The sequence below is a fragment of the Sinohyriopsis cumingii genome, chromosome 16 (assembly GCF_028554795.1).
Source record: "Sinohyriopsis cumingii isolate HCF-2022 chromosome 16, ASM2855479v2, whole genome shotgun sequence".
NCBI classification, from domain to species: Eukaryota; Metazoa; Mollusca; class Bivalvia; order Unionida; family Unionidae; genus Sinohyriopsis; species Sinohyriopsis cumingii.
In genome coordinates, this window is record NC_142976.1 from 81325029 (window position 1) to 81343471 (window position 18443).

At 34.5% G+C, this 18443-nt stretch overlaps 1 protein-coding gene across 1 annotated transcript; it reads left to right on the top strand.

The window, feature by feature from the left end:
- Positions 1–416: 416 nt before the first annotated feature.
- On the top strand, positions 417–16752 carry LOC149780885 (neuropilin and tolloid-like protein 2). The gene is made up of 5 exons (XM_089937987.1): positions 417–617; positions 1757–1901; positions 2418–2641; positions 11608–11721; positions 15912–16752. The coding sequence occupies exons 1-5, from the start codon at positions 551–553 to the stop codon at positions 16256–16258; spliced, it is 897 nt and encodes a 298-aa protein (XP_089794113.1). The 5' UTR covers positions 417–550; the 3' UTR covers positions 16259–16752.
- Positions 16753–18443: the final 1691 nt, after the last annotated feature.

An 18443-nucleotide genomic window follows, 5' to 3' on the forward strand; every position in this document is an offset into this window, starting at 1 on the left:
GCACAAGTTTCTTTCTTACAAGAAAAATTACCACAGTACGTTACGTACTTCCTACTATATATTTTTTTAAATATGGAAAAATGGCAACAAAAATATTGCTGACATAGGTTGAAATTGAAGACAATTTATTCCTTCAAAAAAAAAAAAAAAAAAAATATATATATATATATATATATATATATATATATATATATATATATATATATATATATATATATATATATATATATATATATATAATAATAATAATAATAATAATAATAATAATAATGGTAGGTAACATAGTGCTGGTAAATCAAACCTTACAAGATCATTATCACTGAAAGTCGGTCCGCTTTCGGTATTCAAGTTTGTCGATATGCTTTTCATGTCTGGCTTATCGCCAAGTAACGGTCGCCATTTGTAAACAAGTACTGACCCGTTAAAGATTAAATTGCATGTGAGAAGTCGATACGGAAATATGGAACTGTATAACGCAGTGAACCATTTAAAGTTTTTGAAGGAAAAAGGATACTTCTCCATTTTAAAATTCTAAGATAACTCAATCAAAATGAAGTTTATTCCATCATTTATATTCCTTCTCATCAACATAACATTCGTGACATGTATAAAAACAGGTAAGTGTTCCGTTTCTTTAACCAGGATGTCATAATAAACACGCAGGGTTAAGATCACGTTGATAGTTTAACATATCGACATGGTTTATATTTTGACACAACGTGTTTTTCTTTTCTCTTATCTAACAAAATAATAACTCTTCCCAACCTTTATCATCGATATCTTTTGTTATGTTAGTTATTGTCACACTCTCTTTTCTTGTAAACTTTGTTGTTGTTGCTGTTTAGTATATCAGTATAATAAATGTTTCAACAAATCTGAGGAGGCACAAAATTATTATTATTATTATTATTATTATTATTATTATTAAAAGGACTTGTTCACGTAACTGGAAAATATAACAAAAATAGATACAGCTGTTATGAGAGATGACAACGAAGAAGAAGAGAGAGAGGGGAGGGAGGGAGAGAGGGAGAGAAGGATGGGGGATCCATTGGTTTAGTTTCAGTACACCTGGTGAACCATTTTTTTGTTTTCAAAATATAGGAAATCGACCGGGGCAATTTTAACTGGCATTGTATTTGTATATCACTAATATAAGTGATGGTTTGCTGTTGAAGCATTCATCGATTATTTTCAAAAACTCTAATTTATTAATATGTACAGCAGAATATATAGGAAGAGCACACATAAACTGGAAGTATACAGGTAAAATGTCGATATTCACGGTCGTCAACACAGTTTGTCTGCTATTTTACAAAGACGATATGTTCCTTGTCGGTGCAGAGAGAGAGAGAGAGAGAGAGAGAGAGTCTTATGTTGTGTCTATAAACCTACAATATGGATCTTAAGTTTACCATTTATAATAAAGACCTAGAATGTCTAGAATACACATATAATTTAATAGATACTTTTTAATATTGCATCGCGCTAGAAAACAAACGTTGATTAATTTAAAATATTAAATGTAAATTTTAAATCTAACCTTTACAAGAAATCTAAGATTTGTCGAGCCTTTGTTCTCAGCGTCATTTAGAAATTACTTTAATCCCATCTTTAACCCGGTTGCAAGCTTAAAGGAAATATATATGAATTTTCAAACCGGAGACTTTTTCTCATTTGGAAAGACGGAATTCCTCCAGAATCATATCTAAGGGTGTAACTGTTTTGTCTTTATTCCAATTTTGTTTATTGCCAGATTTTCTGGACCGATCATGTGGAGCTTCGGTTTCCATTACCGCCATTTTGCTGGATTCAGCCACCAATGTTCAGTATGACAATAATGTCAACTGTACCTACACCGTCTCGGTTTCCAGTGGATGCTTTGTCTTCGCTCAGTTTAGGTTCATTTCATCACTTAACATTTACGTATCTTTAACAGAAAGATCTTTTTGTTCAGATTTAATTATTTCCAAGTCTTTTCGTGTAGAACAAAAATGCACATTTGACAATGAATATATCATTTTTGCCGAAGTTGTGAAATGAATCACCCACCTCCTTATAATTATCTGATTCATATAAAAATGTAATTTACCGGTAATTTCTCTTTTGTTCATTTAATCAAACATTGTAAGAATTTTCATTAAAAACAAGGGACATGAAAATGTTCTCGGTGTGGATGTTAAGCAACACCTGTCTGCTTCAAAGGGGGTATTTTTATTTACGTATGTATGTATGTATGTATGTATGTATGTATGTATGTATGTATGTATGTATGCATGCATGTATGTATGTATGTATGCATGCATGCATGCATGCAGGCAGGTAGGTAGGTAGGTAGGTGTGTTTGTGTGTGCGTGTGTGTGTTGACAGATAAAACGGCTCTTGGAGTAATTAAGAGACACATATCTTTGCTGCAGACGTTTCAGGTTGGAGTACAAGGTATCGGGAGTATGTAGTGACTATGTCAATGTGTACGATGGTAGCAGTACGAGCAGCACGAAGCTGAACTCAGAGGCCCTGTGTGGGGAAACGGTAGCGGACAACTACACTTCAAGCAGCACGAGTATGACAATCCATTTCCACACAGACTCTTCGGCTACCAACAACGGGTTTGACGTTCTCTTCACAAAGGCCTGCATTGGTAAGCCCACAAACCGGGATGTGTCTGATATATTAGTTTTCTTATAATGTATTTGTTGATTATTTTCTTTACTACAATCTGTCTTTTTGATTATCTATCTTACTATTAATCTCTCTATCTTTGTAGATGATTTCTACATGTATCTTTATATTTTGAATCAGAAACACACATTATATATATATATATATATATATATATATATATATATATATATATATATATATATATATATATATATATATATATATATATATGAACATGCTCCAGCTATCAAGTCCAGAGTATCAATTCAAAAGTGTTCTCCATGGTATAGCAGTGTTAGGGACCAGCTTCGCACTGCTAAAAGTGACTGCCGTAAAGCTGAGAGGTTTTGGCTTTCCACCAGACTCACTATTCATAAGCAAATCTATGAAGCCGCTAAGAAGAATGTTGTCACAAATATAGTCCATGCAGTGAAATCAGCCCACTACACTACTAAGATCATGGAAAGTTCCAGCTGCAAAGAGCTCTTCGAGATTACTAACAAGCTAATGTCAAGGAACAAATCTGCACCACTTCCAACTACCTTCTCTCCAGTCGACCTTCCGGACATGTTTGCAAATTTCTTCCGTGACAAAGTACAAACCATTAGAGATAAGCTTGACACTACAATTTAAATTGACTCGTCGTCACTATACAGTTGGGATACAGAATTTGAGCGGCAACCATTAGCAGCATTTGAACCAGTCATTATGGATTTTGTACGTACAATCCTGATGAAGAGGGCACCAAACTCATGTGAACTTGATCCAATTCCAACATCACTGCTGCTTGAGTACTTAGATCCAGTATTGCCTTCACTAACTGATGTTATTAATACCTCTCTCTCATCCGCGGAATTCCCATCATTTTTCAAAACTGCCATTGTAAAGCCTCTGCTGAAGAAACGAACACTAGACCATAACGATTTTAAGAATTACCACCCAGTTTCTAATCTCCCATTCATATCAAAAATCTTAGAAAAGGTTGTTCTATCCCAGCTTATATCTCATCTAAATTCAAACAGTCTTTTTAGCAATCTACAATATGCATATCGCCCTTGCCACAATACTGAAACCACTTTTCTAAAAGTAGTTAATGACATTCTCTCTGCGTTGGATAGCGGAAAGATTACAGTCCTCACCCTCCTTGATTTGTCTGCAGCATTTGACACAATAGACCATGATATATTACTTCACCGTCTCCAGCATGTATTTGGCATTAATGATACAGCCTTACTGTATCTGGCATTAATGATACAGCCTTACTGTGGTTCAAGTCCTACTTGGTCAACAGGACACAAATTGCATCTGCAAATGGAATATACCCCAGCCCAGTTGATCTATGTTGTGGTGTTGCACAGAGGTCTGTTCTTGGACCTGTTCTCTTCATTCTGTACACTCAATCGCTCTCAACAGTCATAGATCATCATCCAGTGTCTCACCAGTTGTACCCTGATGACACTCAAATATACAAATCTAGCCACCCAACTGAAGTTGATGCAACCATCCAAGGTGTAGAGAGCTGCATTTCTGATGTGAAATCATGGATGACATGTAACAAGCTGCAGATGAATGATGATATAACTGATGCCATTCTGATCACAACACAAAGAATTTCTCATTCACATTCTTTACCTCAAACAATAAATATCAGCAACACCAACATTAAATTCACACAATCAGTACGAAACCATAGTGTTACTCTGGACAGTACTCTCACATTGTACCAACATGTCATGAACATATGCAAGGCTGCATATCTTGAGCTGAGACGCATCAGCTCAATTCGCAAATATCGTTCAGTTGATGCCACTAAAACACTTGTGTGTTCATTAGTACTTTCAAGACTGGACTATTGTAACTCGATTCTGTCTGGTTCATCTCAATATCTACTCCAGAAACTTCAAAAAGTTCAATACACAGCTGCTCGGATCATACTTAGAGTACCACGATCAGAGCACACCTCCCCGCTGCTCTGTACCCTACACTGGCTATCCATTCGATCGAGAATCAAACACAAAATTTGTTCTCTGTGCTACGTTTCACTGTCGGACTCTAGTCCAGCATACCTATCCGACCTCACCCATGTGTACACACTAGCAAGATACTTATGCTCCTCGTCTGACAATCGTATACTCATTATTCTAAGTATGAAAACAAAGTCATATGGACAGCGTTCTTTTGCATACCAGGGCCCGGCAACGTGGAATGAATTGCCCACTGAACTTAGACACAAAGACAGTGATCACATTCAAGGGGGCTCTCAAAACTCACTTATTTCGACTGCAAGAACAAATTTAAAGACCTAATAATGTTTCCTACCTTAAATATTCTCAGCATGTTTTTAATGTTTTCTAATTTCATGGTGTTTGTTTTTGTAATCATATCATTATATATTTTTTATCTTATAAGTGATGTCTAATGTTGTAAAGCGCTTAGAGCTTCTGAAGATTGGGCGCTATACAAAGTCGTCATTATTATTATTATTATATATATATATATATATATATATATATATATATATATATATATATATATATATATATATATATATATATATATATATATATATATGAATGTATCTTTTTGCATGGAGATAAAGCAATGTCATGAAATCGAAAGCGAAAAGGAACTGACTATGGGTTCACAATTATTCCATCATCTCATATACTGAGAAAGACAATCGATCTCAAAGGTGTAGACCATAAACGCACTGTTTATGTTTTCATTAAAAATTAAATTGTCTAAAGTTTCGCGAAATTAGCAGCATCTTAACATTATATTTTATGCATACATTCATGGCGGCACTCTTGTTGGGGTTACGTTCAGTATACTTGTGTAAAATTTTTTAAATGTTTCCAAATAAGGAACATACTATTTCAAGTTTCATTTGGCACCAACTGCTCCACCTAAATGGTTAAAACATCCGCAGGAGGCCGCAGGTTCGTACCCCAGCCGAGTCATAGCAAGGACATAAAAATGATACAAGCAGCCGCCTCGCTTGGCGCTCAGTTAAGAGGTTAGTGCTAGGACTGGTCGGCCTGGTGTCAGGATAATGTGACTGGGTGGGACATCATGTTACATGTCTACAGCATGGTGTTCCAATTCTCGACATCACTATAAACTGCCACACTGCAGTCATCGTAGCGATATGGCTCAGATTGTTAAAATTACGTTAAAAATAAAAACAAAAAAACAACCACTCATTTGTTACCATTAAAGTCAAACATCGCGAGTCACGTATATGATATTACACAACACACAATGTACATTTTTCTTTATTGGAATGTAGTACTTCATTGAGGAAGTACATGTTGGGACATATTTTAGTATGAAAATTTAGAACTATTTGCAGCCTAGACAAAGAAGAATACATTCAAATGAAATTTGTATGTATTTCGAGGTTAGGAAATTAATGAGTATTCTTAATTTATCAGTAAGTATCTTTTCAGGGAAATGCATACATTTTAGGAACATTTGTTCTGTACGTATCTGTAGACCAAAATTTCTGTATCGGCATGTTTTCGGGTTTTATAAAAGCTGAGGATATATATCGAGATTTGCACATTATAAACCAGCTGACACTGTCAGCCATGCTGATGTGTGTGTGTGTGTGTGTGTGTGTGTGTGTGTGTGTATATATATATATATATATATATATATATATATATATATATATATATATAGTTAACATTCAACAGCAATCAGGTATTAATGACAGAGTTATGTGTTTGAACTGATTCTATTAAACCATTCCAATTTGTTTTGTTGATCTTTTTTAAAAATTTTAAATTTTATAAATCTTCAGGAAGACTGTTCATATAATTGATGGAACCCAAATTTTGTTTTCTATTTTAATATGTGTGGTAACTGATGTGAAAGTCATATATTATGTATGGCAATGGATGTGAAAATGATATCATTGTTATATTGTCTTCCTGTTGAAAAGTTATACGGTTTAAATTAAAGTAAAATTGGAATGCATGATACACATGGGACTGCATGATACACGTGGGACTGCATGATACACATGGGACTGCATGATACACGTGGGACTGCATGATACACATGTGACTGCATGATACACGTGGGACTGCATGATACACGTGGGACTGCATGATACACATGGGACTGCATGATACACGTGGGACTGCATGATACACATGGGACTGCATGATACACGTGGGACTGCATGATAAACATGAGATTGTACCAGATCAATTATAAATATTGTTATCAATGACATCTTATTAGCAGTGTGCTCCATTCGTCTATGTGTAAAAGTGTCCAATATGTTTTTAGAAGACTGTGTTTTTACGTATTATATAAATGTATGGTAGCTGGTTGATCGGAAGAAAGGATTGACGTTAAATAAACTGGTCACAAGTCACATGCTTCTGTAACATTATATAAGCTTATATATTCAAAGGACAAATGTGTAGCTTTGGTGACGGTAACGACTTTGATAAGTAAATCACTAATTTTGAAGGGATCTTTGAGCTTTTATTCGTGAAACTGTACTGCACCGGATGGCACCATCAGAGGGGGTGACACCAAACTGACTGTCTATAAAAGCATTACTGAGGATTCTGTACGGTCTCTTACGGAAGAATGTCCATGGGGGTGACACCATGAGTTACCGCACTGGTTGACACCAACCCTAGTAACGCCACTGGTTGTGGGAAGAAGTAAAGAGATAATATACCAAAAGATAAAATGAAGACAACACACAGATTGAAATTCTCAGCGAACCCACGTTAGTGCACAATTGAAAAAGTCAACGGTAAAGATCGTACCTGTCAGTTATAGCTCAGAGATGAATGCCATAGTTGTCTCTTGTTTAGAAGAAATAAAGCTTATACTGTGTCTGCAGAAACACATTAGACTGAATGTCTGGGAGCCGTGATAGCTTTTTTTTCTCGTCTGGCTCGTAATCCATGGGTTGAGGGTTCGAAACCAACCCAAGCCTGCTGAGGTCAGCTGCTTTGGTACGTTCTTGTGAAAGGCACTTAACTCCTATTTAGCCATGATATAGCCAGTAAAGTGTTGAAGGTTGTCGTTAAAACCAACAAAAATAAAACTGTAAGCCCGAATCGGTATACATTTACAGCATTCTTGTGGATTACAGGTTTACTTGGTTAAAAGCGAGGGTCACGCGGTGAAATGTTTCTTGATGTTCATTACATATAGTTTAATGAAGTTACTATTTCCATAATGCACTGTTCTCAGCTTTGGTTAAGAACTTATATGGAATAAATGAAACTGCCCAATCATGAAGTGAGTAAAATACCAATATCAAAGTCGCAGTGGTGGTTTGGTAATTTGTTAATAAGGCAGCGTCGTTCCAAGAAAGACAGTGGTCTCATACATCAAATTGTTTCCAGAAATATTGATGTTCACATACGTTACCCATAGAAGTAATCAAATATATTAGATCCACGGAGGAAGTAACTGATGCAAAAATGGCACGAGTCATTTGTTTTCTTTATTTAAAAAAAATCGGAGCTGATTTGCAATGTTATTCAGTGTCTTCATCTACAGCTATCACTACAGTGTGTAAATGTATATTAAATGCAAGACATTTCGATAACCAGTCTATAATATAAAAAGGTGGTATAAAATTGTATGGTCAGGTTTTATGTTAAGGAAATGACACAAATGTATATACCAATTCCGGTTGGTTGTGTATGTTTGAAAATAGTCCTGGATACCAGACTTAAATCTTAAGACAGCCATTGGTTGCTGAAATCAGCAATGTTCCAGACTTAAATCTTAAGACAGTCATTGGTTGCTGAAATCAGCAATGTTCCAGACTTAAATCTTAAGACAGTCATTGGTTGCTGAAATCAGCAATGTTCCAGACTTAAATCTTAAGACAGTCATTGGTTGCTGAAATCAGCATTTGTATTTTAATTTACTGATATTGAACCTACGTTACTGATGAGATGATAGTGATCATTGACGTTGTTCATATAATTATACGTTACTGATGAGATGATAGAGATCATTGACGTTGTTCATATAATCATACGTTACTGATGAGATGATAGTGATCATTGACGTTGTTCATATAATTACAGAAACAAAACTAGTGCATTAATGTTTTCAAATGTTTTTTATTTTTATTTATCTCTCTAATTTCATTCATAAATATCATAAATGAAACTGGTGCTACTTCATTTATTCTCATTTTGATCACTGCATAATTGGAGAATAGCCAATGGTAAGAATGTGAGTTTCATCATTACTGTGTTCACATCCTTGACTTCATCATTATCGTGTACACATTCCTGTATTCATCATTATTATGTACACATCATTATTGTGTACACATCCCTGGCTTCATCATTATTGTGTTCACATCCCTGGCTTCATCACTATTGTGTACACATCCCTGGCTTCATCACTATTGTGTACACATCCCTGGCTTCATCACTCTTGTGTAAACACATCCCTGGCTTCATCTCTAATATGTACACATACTTGGCTTCATCACTATTGTGTACACATCCCTGGCTTCATCATTATTGTGTTCAGATGCCTGGCTTCATCACTATTGTGTACACATTCTTGGCTTCATCATTATCGTGTACACATTCCTGTCTTCATCATTATTATATACACATCCTTGGCTTCATCATAATTGTGTACACATACCTGGCTTCATCACTGTTGTGTTCACATTACTGGCTTCATCACTACTGTGTACACATTCCTGGCTTCATCACTACTGTGTACGCATCCATGGCTTCATCACTATTGTGTACACATCCCTGGCTTCATCGCTATTGTGTGCACGTCATTGGCTTCATTATTATTGTGTACACATCCCTGACTTCGTCACTACTGTGTACACATGCCTGGCTTCATAATTATCGTGTACACATCCCTGGCTTCATCACTATTGTGTACACATTCCCGGCTTCATCAATACTGTGTACACATCCATTGCTTCATCATTAATGTGTTCACATCCCTGGCTTCATCGCTATTGCGTACACATTCCTAGCTTCATCAGTGTTGTGTTCACATCCCTGGCTTCATCGCTATTGTGTACACATCCCTGGCTTCATCACTGTTGTGTACACATCCCTGGCTTCATCGTTATTGTGTACACATCCCTGGCTTCATCATTATTGTGTACACATCCCTGGCTTCATCACTATTGTGTACACATCCCTGGTTTCATCATTATTGTCTACACATCCCTGGCTTCATTATTATTGTGTACACATCCCTGGTTTCATCGCTATTGTCTACACATCCCTGGCTTATCATTATTGTGTACACATCCCTGGCTTCATTATTATTGTGTACACATCCCTGGCACACCCTCGTGTTAGTAATGCAGCTAAAGTATGCCATTTAAGAACTTTGGATAAGAACATTTATTCTTACAGAATAAGATTGCTACCTGGTTTGATAAGTACAATTGTTAGAAGTCAGCCGTATACATATGTCGGGATCGCACGTGCTATTGGAAAACAACTGGTTTCGTCTTGAAAATAACAATTTTGTGAGATGGTGTTTGGTACGTAATTTGTATACTTAGTAATTCATAATGAAAGAATACGATTATAGACTGTTTGCAGTTTGCAAAATATTTGCCGGAGCACTCAGAAGAGACTGAATCCTCGGTTGTAACTCTTCCATCGGGCTCCGATAAACGTGTCACACCATAACGTGTGTATAACTAATACACGTACGTGTACCATACGCTTGAATCTTGAATATATATTTCTTTTTGGGGGATATCATGCCGTAACCCAAAACTTCACCAGCCTTCACACCCCACGGTAAATATTTACTTTATTTCAAAACTATAATCGGAATTTGTACATGCAGGAACCTTGAGCGCCATCTATATTTTATAAGTTTATTGAAAGATATGTCAGTGTAACTCGCTCTTTTTTTAATCATGATCACAAGTCTCTATATCCACACATTGTTGACGATCATACGAAAGCATACAATAGGGGAAAAGAGTTTTTGTATCCTGATCATGGCACTGTAAGCAAGTTGACAACAGTGGTGGATTTCTAAGCAAATTTCACAATCGCCTGTACTGTTGTAGGGTTGCGGCTGAGATGAAAGATCTATAAATAAAAAGAGAACGTAAATGACCACATCTGTGTGCGTTTCCTTGAAGTATATGTATATGTATGTGAAATCGATCCATCATCACTGATGATGTTTTTTTCCAGTATGTTGCACTGCTATCATAACAAGATGTTCCACGTACAAAGATGGATGTGGTAAACGTTACACACGCTCATTTCAAGAGGAAATAATCGAACACGTCGCAAAGAGTTTTATCACAGTGACGTCACTTGTAGCCAGGCAGCTTGAATGTAAAATGGAATTCACTTATATTTCCCGAAATAAACGTGATGATCCTGTTTAACTGTGCATTTGCTATCATTATTTTACTTGTAGAAGACTGAAGAGATCATTGTCATGAGAGTAAAAATATCAACAAAAATAGTTACACGAGATAAAACCACGTGGTAAAATATCAATTTGAATGATTTTTTTAAAAATTTAACAGAGACAGTTACGTACATAACGCATTTTGAACAAAACGATATATTATGCCACATTCGGATGAGTTCGCGGACCGCAGATGAGTCATACATTAAAACATTGTCAGCAGACACATCTTTTAAAGGGTCACCTGCCTAAAAAGGGCAACATTTAAGAACAGTTTTCTTAGTTCTTTCTTAAGTTTTACCACTAAAAGTAGACAATTATATATAAATGACAAATTGTGTGGTTTCTTCATTGTTTCTTGATGTACAGATTTCACTGTGACTGTTCTCCTCTCGCTCAAAAGACGAACTAGCAAATTTGTATTTACCACGTAAACATAGGCTTATAAGATTATCAAAGGAGATATCTAGGAGAAGTAATACCTAAATTAGGTTGTATTTTTAATCTGTCTTCTAGCCCCGTGTGGGTCGGGAAGCTTTAGCTGTAGCTCGGGGATCTGTATAGACAGCAGTCTAAAGTGTGACTACTACAACAACTGCGGGGACAGGAGTGATGAGATTGCTTGCACGTGTAAGTCAATATACAATATTTTATACTATATTTACTACATATAATAGTTTAATGATTTTGCATCAGCGATATATATATATATATATATATATATATATATATATATATATATATATATATATATATGCGACAGAAAAATCAAGTTGTTTTGCTAACCTTACCTTTCTTATCTCAGTCTAGTCATCTCAGACCAGTCGTCTCAGTCAAGGTGACCACGCGCTCATCAGAACTACATTTTTAAAAAAAGAAATCCTTGTTGTCTTCTGCTTTGTCTGACGTAGTTGTTCTAAAATCAAGCAACAACAATAAATATATAACAAAAACATAGTAACTTAAGGTTAATCCACCTTTGAGAACACACCATACAAAAATATTTCGAGAGAGACAAAGACACATACACATACGATGTCGAGTCTTTTGATATGCTAGTTCGTTCCACACAGCATAGTAAATTGTATCGTATATGTAGGCATAGTTCAGTACATTTTCAGGTCAGCGTCATTAAATGTAGCTAAAGCTACCTAACTAGTTTTAAATACTTCGTGTGAAACAATATACTGTTTGCTACATTTAATGACGCTGACCTGAAAATTGACTGTGGTACAGATAGGATAAAATTCTCTGTTGTGCGAAATGAACTATGACAGAAAAAAACACTGATCTGTGCACACAAACTATAGACCTATACACTTCATAGCCTCCCATCTCTATTAACAACTACGGAAAACTTAGTAACAGCCAGAAATGTGTTATGTCAAACATGCTTCATTCTAATTTTGTTAATCATATTCATTGTACCCCAGTTGAATCAAAAATATACTTACAATATTTAATGACAAATAATGCACTTACCAGCCAGAAGGAATAATTTATCCGTCAACACATTAATCCATAAGCAAATTTCACTGTGGCACTTGCCATATTTCCAAGACAGAAAAATCATGTCCACATGTAACTTTTCGTTATAATAATAGCCTATACTACTACAACAGAGGTGTGGGCCCATTATCGTTCCATTATTTACCATATAATTTTCTAAATTGGAACTGATGAAAATTAATCATTTTCCTGTAATAAATATTAGCTATTTCTTGTTAATTTCATATAACATCCATATATTAAATGTGATAATACCTCGATACTATGCAACGTTTTATGTTGTTATTTATTTGGCTCACGCATAAAAACTGTGTATTTAAGATGACACGGTCACGCCACAGGACTCATAAACATATTTGTATTAATACACCGCATGTAAACATTTGCGCGTGAACTATATTGCAAAAGTGAGAAGTTCTTTTTTACTTTAAAGGACATTATTGGGTGAGAAAAAGAATCTACATTTGGTTTTGGACTGAGACAAGGAAACCTTGGTCGCAGGGTTACATTATATGTCTCCCCCCTCGGCAAGCCTCGTGGGGAGACAAATAATTTTACCCATTGAATGTGATTTCCTTGTCCCGGTCCAACCAAACCCCAACATATATATATATATATATATATATATATATATATATATATATATATATATATATATATATATATATATATATATATATATATATATATATATATACTTCGTTAATGCAAAATCATTAAACCGGATTTTTCGTTTATGTAAGATCGATATCTTTTTTTTGCGGATGTGCGCGCGCGCACGCACATTCACAAACACATATATATATGTTTAGTGTTCAACGAATTTGTAAGTAGTAAAATCGAATAAAGTATTAAGGTATTGAAAGACTTAGCTTACATCATGTTTATACTAATACTATTTTATTTTACAGTCACTTTCTTTCCACAAGGTCGATGGTTCGAAAATGGAAATTTCTTTTTTAATCATTTTCTACCATGACCCTATCCTTTTTATTTCGCCTTGTTTTCCATCATGACTCCATATCAGAGAGCACCTGATTTCGTAAAATTATGATATTTTTTCTCTTTTCGTCGTATTATAATTTGATGCATGAAACAACTAATGGATTTGTACCTTTAGAAATACACATTTATATAATTTAAATGGATTATTGTAATTATAAAAGGTTGCACGTAGATTAATGCTTAATCGAGTCTTACCGGAAATAATGACTAAGAATATTTTGGCAAGATTTATATCATTTTAGTGTTTTTATATCATTCCGTAGAACTAAGATAACCGACCTATCGATTATTGCCAATCAATTACTGATATAGTCAATACCAATGGACCGTCAGTCAATTCGATTCCTGGCTACCTAACAATCATTTTTTTATTACTTCAATACCGCTTTCTTTTTGGTCTAAGTCATCGCTGAGAGGACACTGAGACTTAAGCAGTTATCCTTTCATAATATGGATAAATTCATCTTGTTATTGTTCTTTCATTTTTAGTCATTAGTTTGGTGAAATTGTTGTTACTTGGCGGTACTGCCAACGTATGTCTACAAATTTTCAGAATACATTTTTCAATTAGAAAAAAATGATATTCTAATTTGTAGGCCAAGTGCAGTTGACAGGTCATTTTCGAAAATAAACTGTCATCATTTGCTTTCTATGTCGGCACAAAGAAGAAACAAAATATTAACCTATATTTATAACTCAACTAATATAAAGAATTTCTTTGCGTCCTTGTTTTAGGCCATTGGCCCATAAACAAAACATAAAACACAAAAGACGGATTGGGAATGGCAAGACAAGACAAGACTTTATTACACTCTAATTGTAAAGTTTATAACATATGAGGTATAGAATAACATGAATATAGCATGTAATATTATCACGTGATGCTCAACAGGGCTTAAAAATTAGGAAAATAAAATCTAAGAACCTGCCAAAATTGGGAAATAGTCGTATGTTACCAGTATCCATTTTTACTTTTTTTATTATTTATAAACGTTAGTACATAAATTTAAATATGAGGTAGACATTTTTGTCTTTCATTATGAGAATAAGAACACAACAGAAGATAGTTATATTTATCTGCCATTTCTCGCGGCTGACATACTGCAATATATATTTTGTTACAGGAAATATTAACCATCTTGTGTTTTCAACAGGAAACCTTTGATTTGCAGTTCTAAACTTAATTACAGTTTCAGGCATATTTTTGGTAAAGAGCTATAGTTTTTTTTCTTCTAAATTCCAACTACTTCTAAACAAACTGTAATTAAGACTTTTATATATCGTGTTGATGTAATCTGTCCAAACTTGTATGTAGTGCTCTTTTAATCGTAGTTCTAAAGACATTGTTAACCATATAATGGACATAAAACTTCGAGTTCTCCTTACGTAGCTAGAGAAAACAGCATCTAATATAGAGTTTGATTCTAGTGTCTATTTATTGTCATAGGAGTTATCACAAACATGTTTGTATAATAGACAATACGTATGGTAAGACATTTATTGTCATAGGAGTTATCACAAACATGTTTGTATAAGAGACAATACATATGGTAAGACATTTATTGTCATAGGAGTTATCACAAACATGTTTGTATAAGAGACAATACGTATGGTAAGACATTTATTGTCATAGGAGTTATCACAAACATGTATGTATAAGAGACAATACATATGGTTAGACAGTGGTCACGTTCAGATCTTCACGTTGGACAGTGGAGATCTGATTTTAATCAGTCTGTTTTATTTGCCGCATTTTTTCTACTTTCGTGGACTTTCCTTTACAAAGTAATTTTTGCAGACATTCAAACACCCATCGGCATATCATGGTTTACAGTCTAACTTTTTCTTGCCCAACCATAGCTTAGAGACAGCTTTTGTTGCCTTTGCTGAACAATCACCTTTATGTCTTTGATAAGAAAATGTCAGCTCAATAGAATTAAGAAATATTACTTGTAATGTTGATGATTCTTTTTAAATCGTTTTGTGTTATTTTATATTTATTGATAAGTTCATTTAATTTAAAGTCTATATAAATCCGATTTTGAACATTGACTTTCATTAAAAATTCTTTTCTTTTTTCTTTTCTTCTCGATCTTCTAGTTTTATTTTCTGTGTCAGAATCAGGTATATGCTTAAGTTAAAGTTCGTATGCTAAAACTAACTGAATATATGAAGATAAAGGATTAAAATCAAGCACTTCAGAATTTGTTAATAATTGGAAGCCACTTAAGGTCGTTACTAAATCATCAATTAGGCTCTTGTCACCGGATATACCAGTTCATACTCCCGTCGTGCTTGTATTCTAGATAATGACAACACAAACGTTTCTGGTGATGTCACAACTTTGATCGTTGGACTAACTGTTGGACTGGGGTGCGTTTTCATCATCGCTGGAGTCGTCGCTTTCTTCCTTTACCGTCATTACAGATGGAGGAAATTCCTACGAACACCCATTGTGGAAATGCCCCAGTTTAGGAAAAGGGCCACCTATCCAATCACCCATATGTACTACCGAGATGGAACCAGTAAAGGTTACTATCAGGGCGTGGACTCCATAGAAGAAACAAACATCGTGCTCACTGACGAACCGAAGTCTGGCGAAGAACCAACTTCAGAACCAACTCCAGTGAAAGACAAACTTGGGAAGGAATAAGTGTAGACTTTTTTTGTGATTACGATTTCAGTTGAAAGATTTAAATGTGATGTATACCATCGTGATAAGCATTAAGATCAACTAGTGAATTTAGGATTCCAAAAAGCACGCTCTTGATTGAAAATTGCTTTACTTATTTTTTTTAAAAGATCATGTATACTAAACCTATACTAAATATATTTTATTATTGATTTCTGTAATATTTGGGATTATTTTGGGAATGTTTTCAAGGTGATATGGACATATTTAACACAAAAGCCTTATTTTGGGGGACGTTTCCAAAGTGACATAGAACTATTTAACATAATAGCTTGTTACATGTGCAAATGATGAGTTGTTATTTTCCCAATGAAAATTATATATTTTACAAACTTTATATTACACTTGTAAGGGTGTATTTATAAACGTTTTAACTGTGCATGCAATAATTTCCTCATTCCAACCTGTTATATAAAAATATAACTAAATGTATGGAATAAAGCATTTGAAGTCTTTGATATCATTTACATTTTGCTGTTTATACGCATTTGTTAATTTTATCTAGCATTTACCTTATACAATATCTTATTTCGCTAATATATATGTCTTGAAAATAGAGTAACAATTTAGTTTTGTTCTATGTGAAAGGTTTGTAGACATAATGGTAAATGCTATTTCAATACTTTTATTTAAACGTTTACAGTTTCTGATTTCAATCAGTACATATAATATGGTTTATATATTTGTTTGAGATGAAGACTTCTTTGCCAATCAATGCCCTAGGCAGTCATAACATTGAAGCGCGGACAGACAACTGACCTCCATCCACGTGTTGTTCTAACGCATACCGCCTCCACATTGTGCGAACCCCAACTAAGGTCATCCAATTACCAGCCTGCGCTTCGGTGTTTCTAAATGCATGACATGACGTTGACTGTTCGAACCATTTCGACCAAACAATATACTTCTAATTGTAATTGTTATATGTGTTCCTATTTTTTCTTAGGCTGTGTTATATATGATTGTTTTAAGGTTTTCTTTTTGTACCGAACAAGAATATAACTTATTTTTTCATTTGACATATAATTATTGTACTGCTTTTAGTTTGATAATTTGTCACATTTTTTATTATATCATTCGAAAGAAAAAAGAAACAAAAATATTAAGATTTTCTATTGTAAATTTAAATTTAGAAGGTTGTTTATGTATCAGTGTTAATAATTGTCGAATAGGGGCGGGAAAGTGACAACTGTATATTCCTATGAACGATATATGCAGTTTATATTGTGCAGTTATTTTCGTGTGTGAACATGAAGGAATTTATTGTAAATAATGATAATTGGATCCAAATGTGACGAAATGTGAGTTGTAATTTCATACTATCTATGTGTCTTAAAAAAGTGAAACGTTTTTAAACAGAAATCATGGCAGACAAAATTGCATGATGATAATATTCCAAGTAACTAGAACCCTCTCTCAGAGCACTTATTGATAATGTTCCAAGTAACTAGAACCCTCTCTCAGAGCACAGACTGATAATATTCCAAGTAACTAGAACCCTCTCTCAGTGCACAGACTGATAATATTCCAAGTAACTAGAACCCTCTCTCAGAACACAGATTGATACTATTCCAAGTAACTAGAACCCTCTCTCAGAGCACAGATTGATAATATTCCAAAAAACTAGAATCCTCTCTCAGAGCACAGATTGATAATATTCCAAGTAACTAGAACCCTCTCTCTGAGCACAGATTGATAATATTCCAAGTAATCAGCAAGCTTTGTCAAAGAACAGATTATATATCATGAACCACTGAGCAAGGTTCAACGTCACTTGAAGGAATCCACCATTTCAATTATGATATGCAGATCAGCGGTATACAAGTTTTTGTGCTATGCAAATACAGGCGACATGAAGTACGCCTGCTTTATTTCAACTCAAAGGGGTTTTCAAATGTGCATTTAGCAGGAATCGCTGCCGAATATAAGCATTGTTCAAATAAATTAGATGCTAAACATCAACCACTGTATTTTTAAACACACACACACACACACACACACACACACACACACACACACACACAAACACCAGTATCTACATAATCTTTCTATTTAGTATTGATTATAAATCGGCTCTTTTAAAATAGTAGCCGTTACAACCTAATCCGGTTTACAAAACCGTCTGAGTGGTTTTCCGCATTTATAG

Excerpts from the sequence above, each read along its gene's own strand:
- LOC149780885 (XM_089937987.1), top strand. The coding sequence starts at position 551 with ATGAAGTTTATTCCATCATTTATATTCCTTCTCATCAACATAACATTC. Across the intron at positions 618-1,756 it reads CGTGACATGTATAAAAACAG|ATTTTCTGGACCGATCATGT; the intron begins GTAAGTGTTCCG and ends GTTTATTGCCAG. Across the intron at positions 11,722-15,911 it reads TGATGAGATTGCTTGCACGT|ATAATGACAACACAAACGTT; the intron begins GTAAGTCAATAT and ends CTTGTATTCTAG.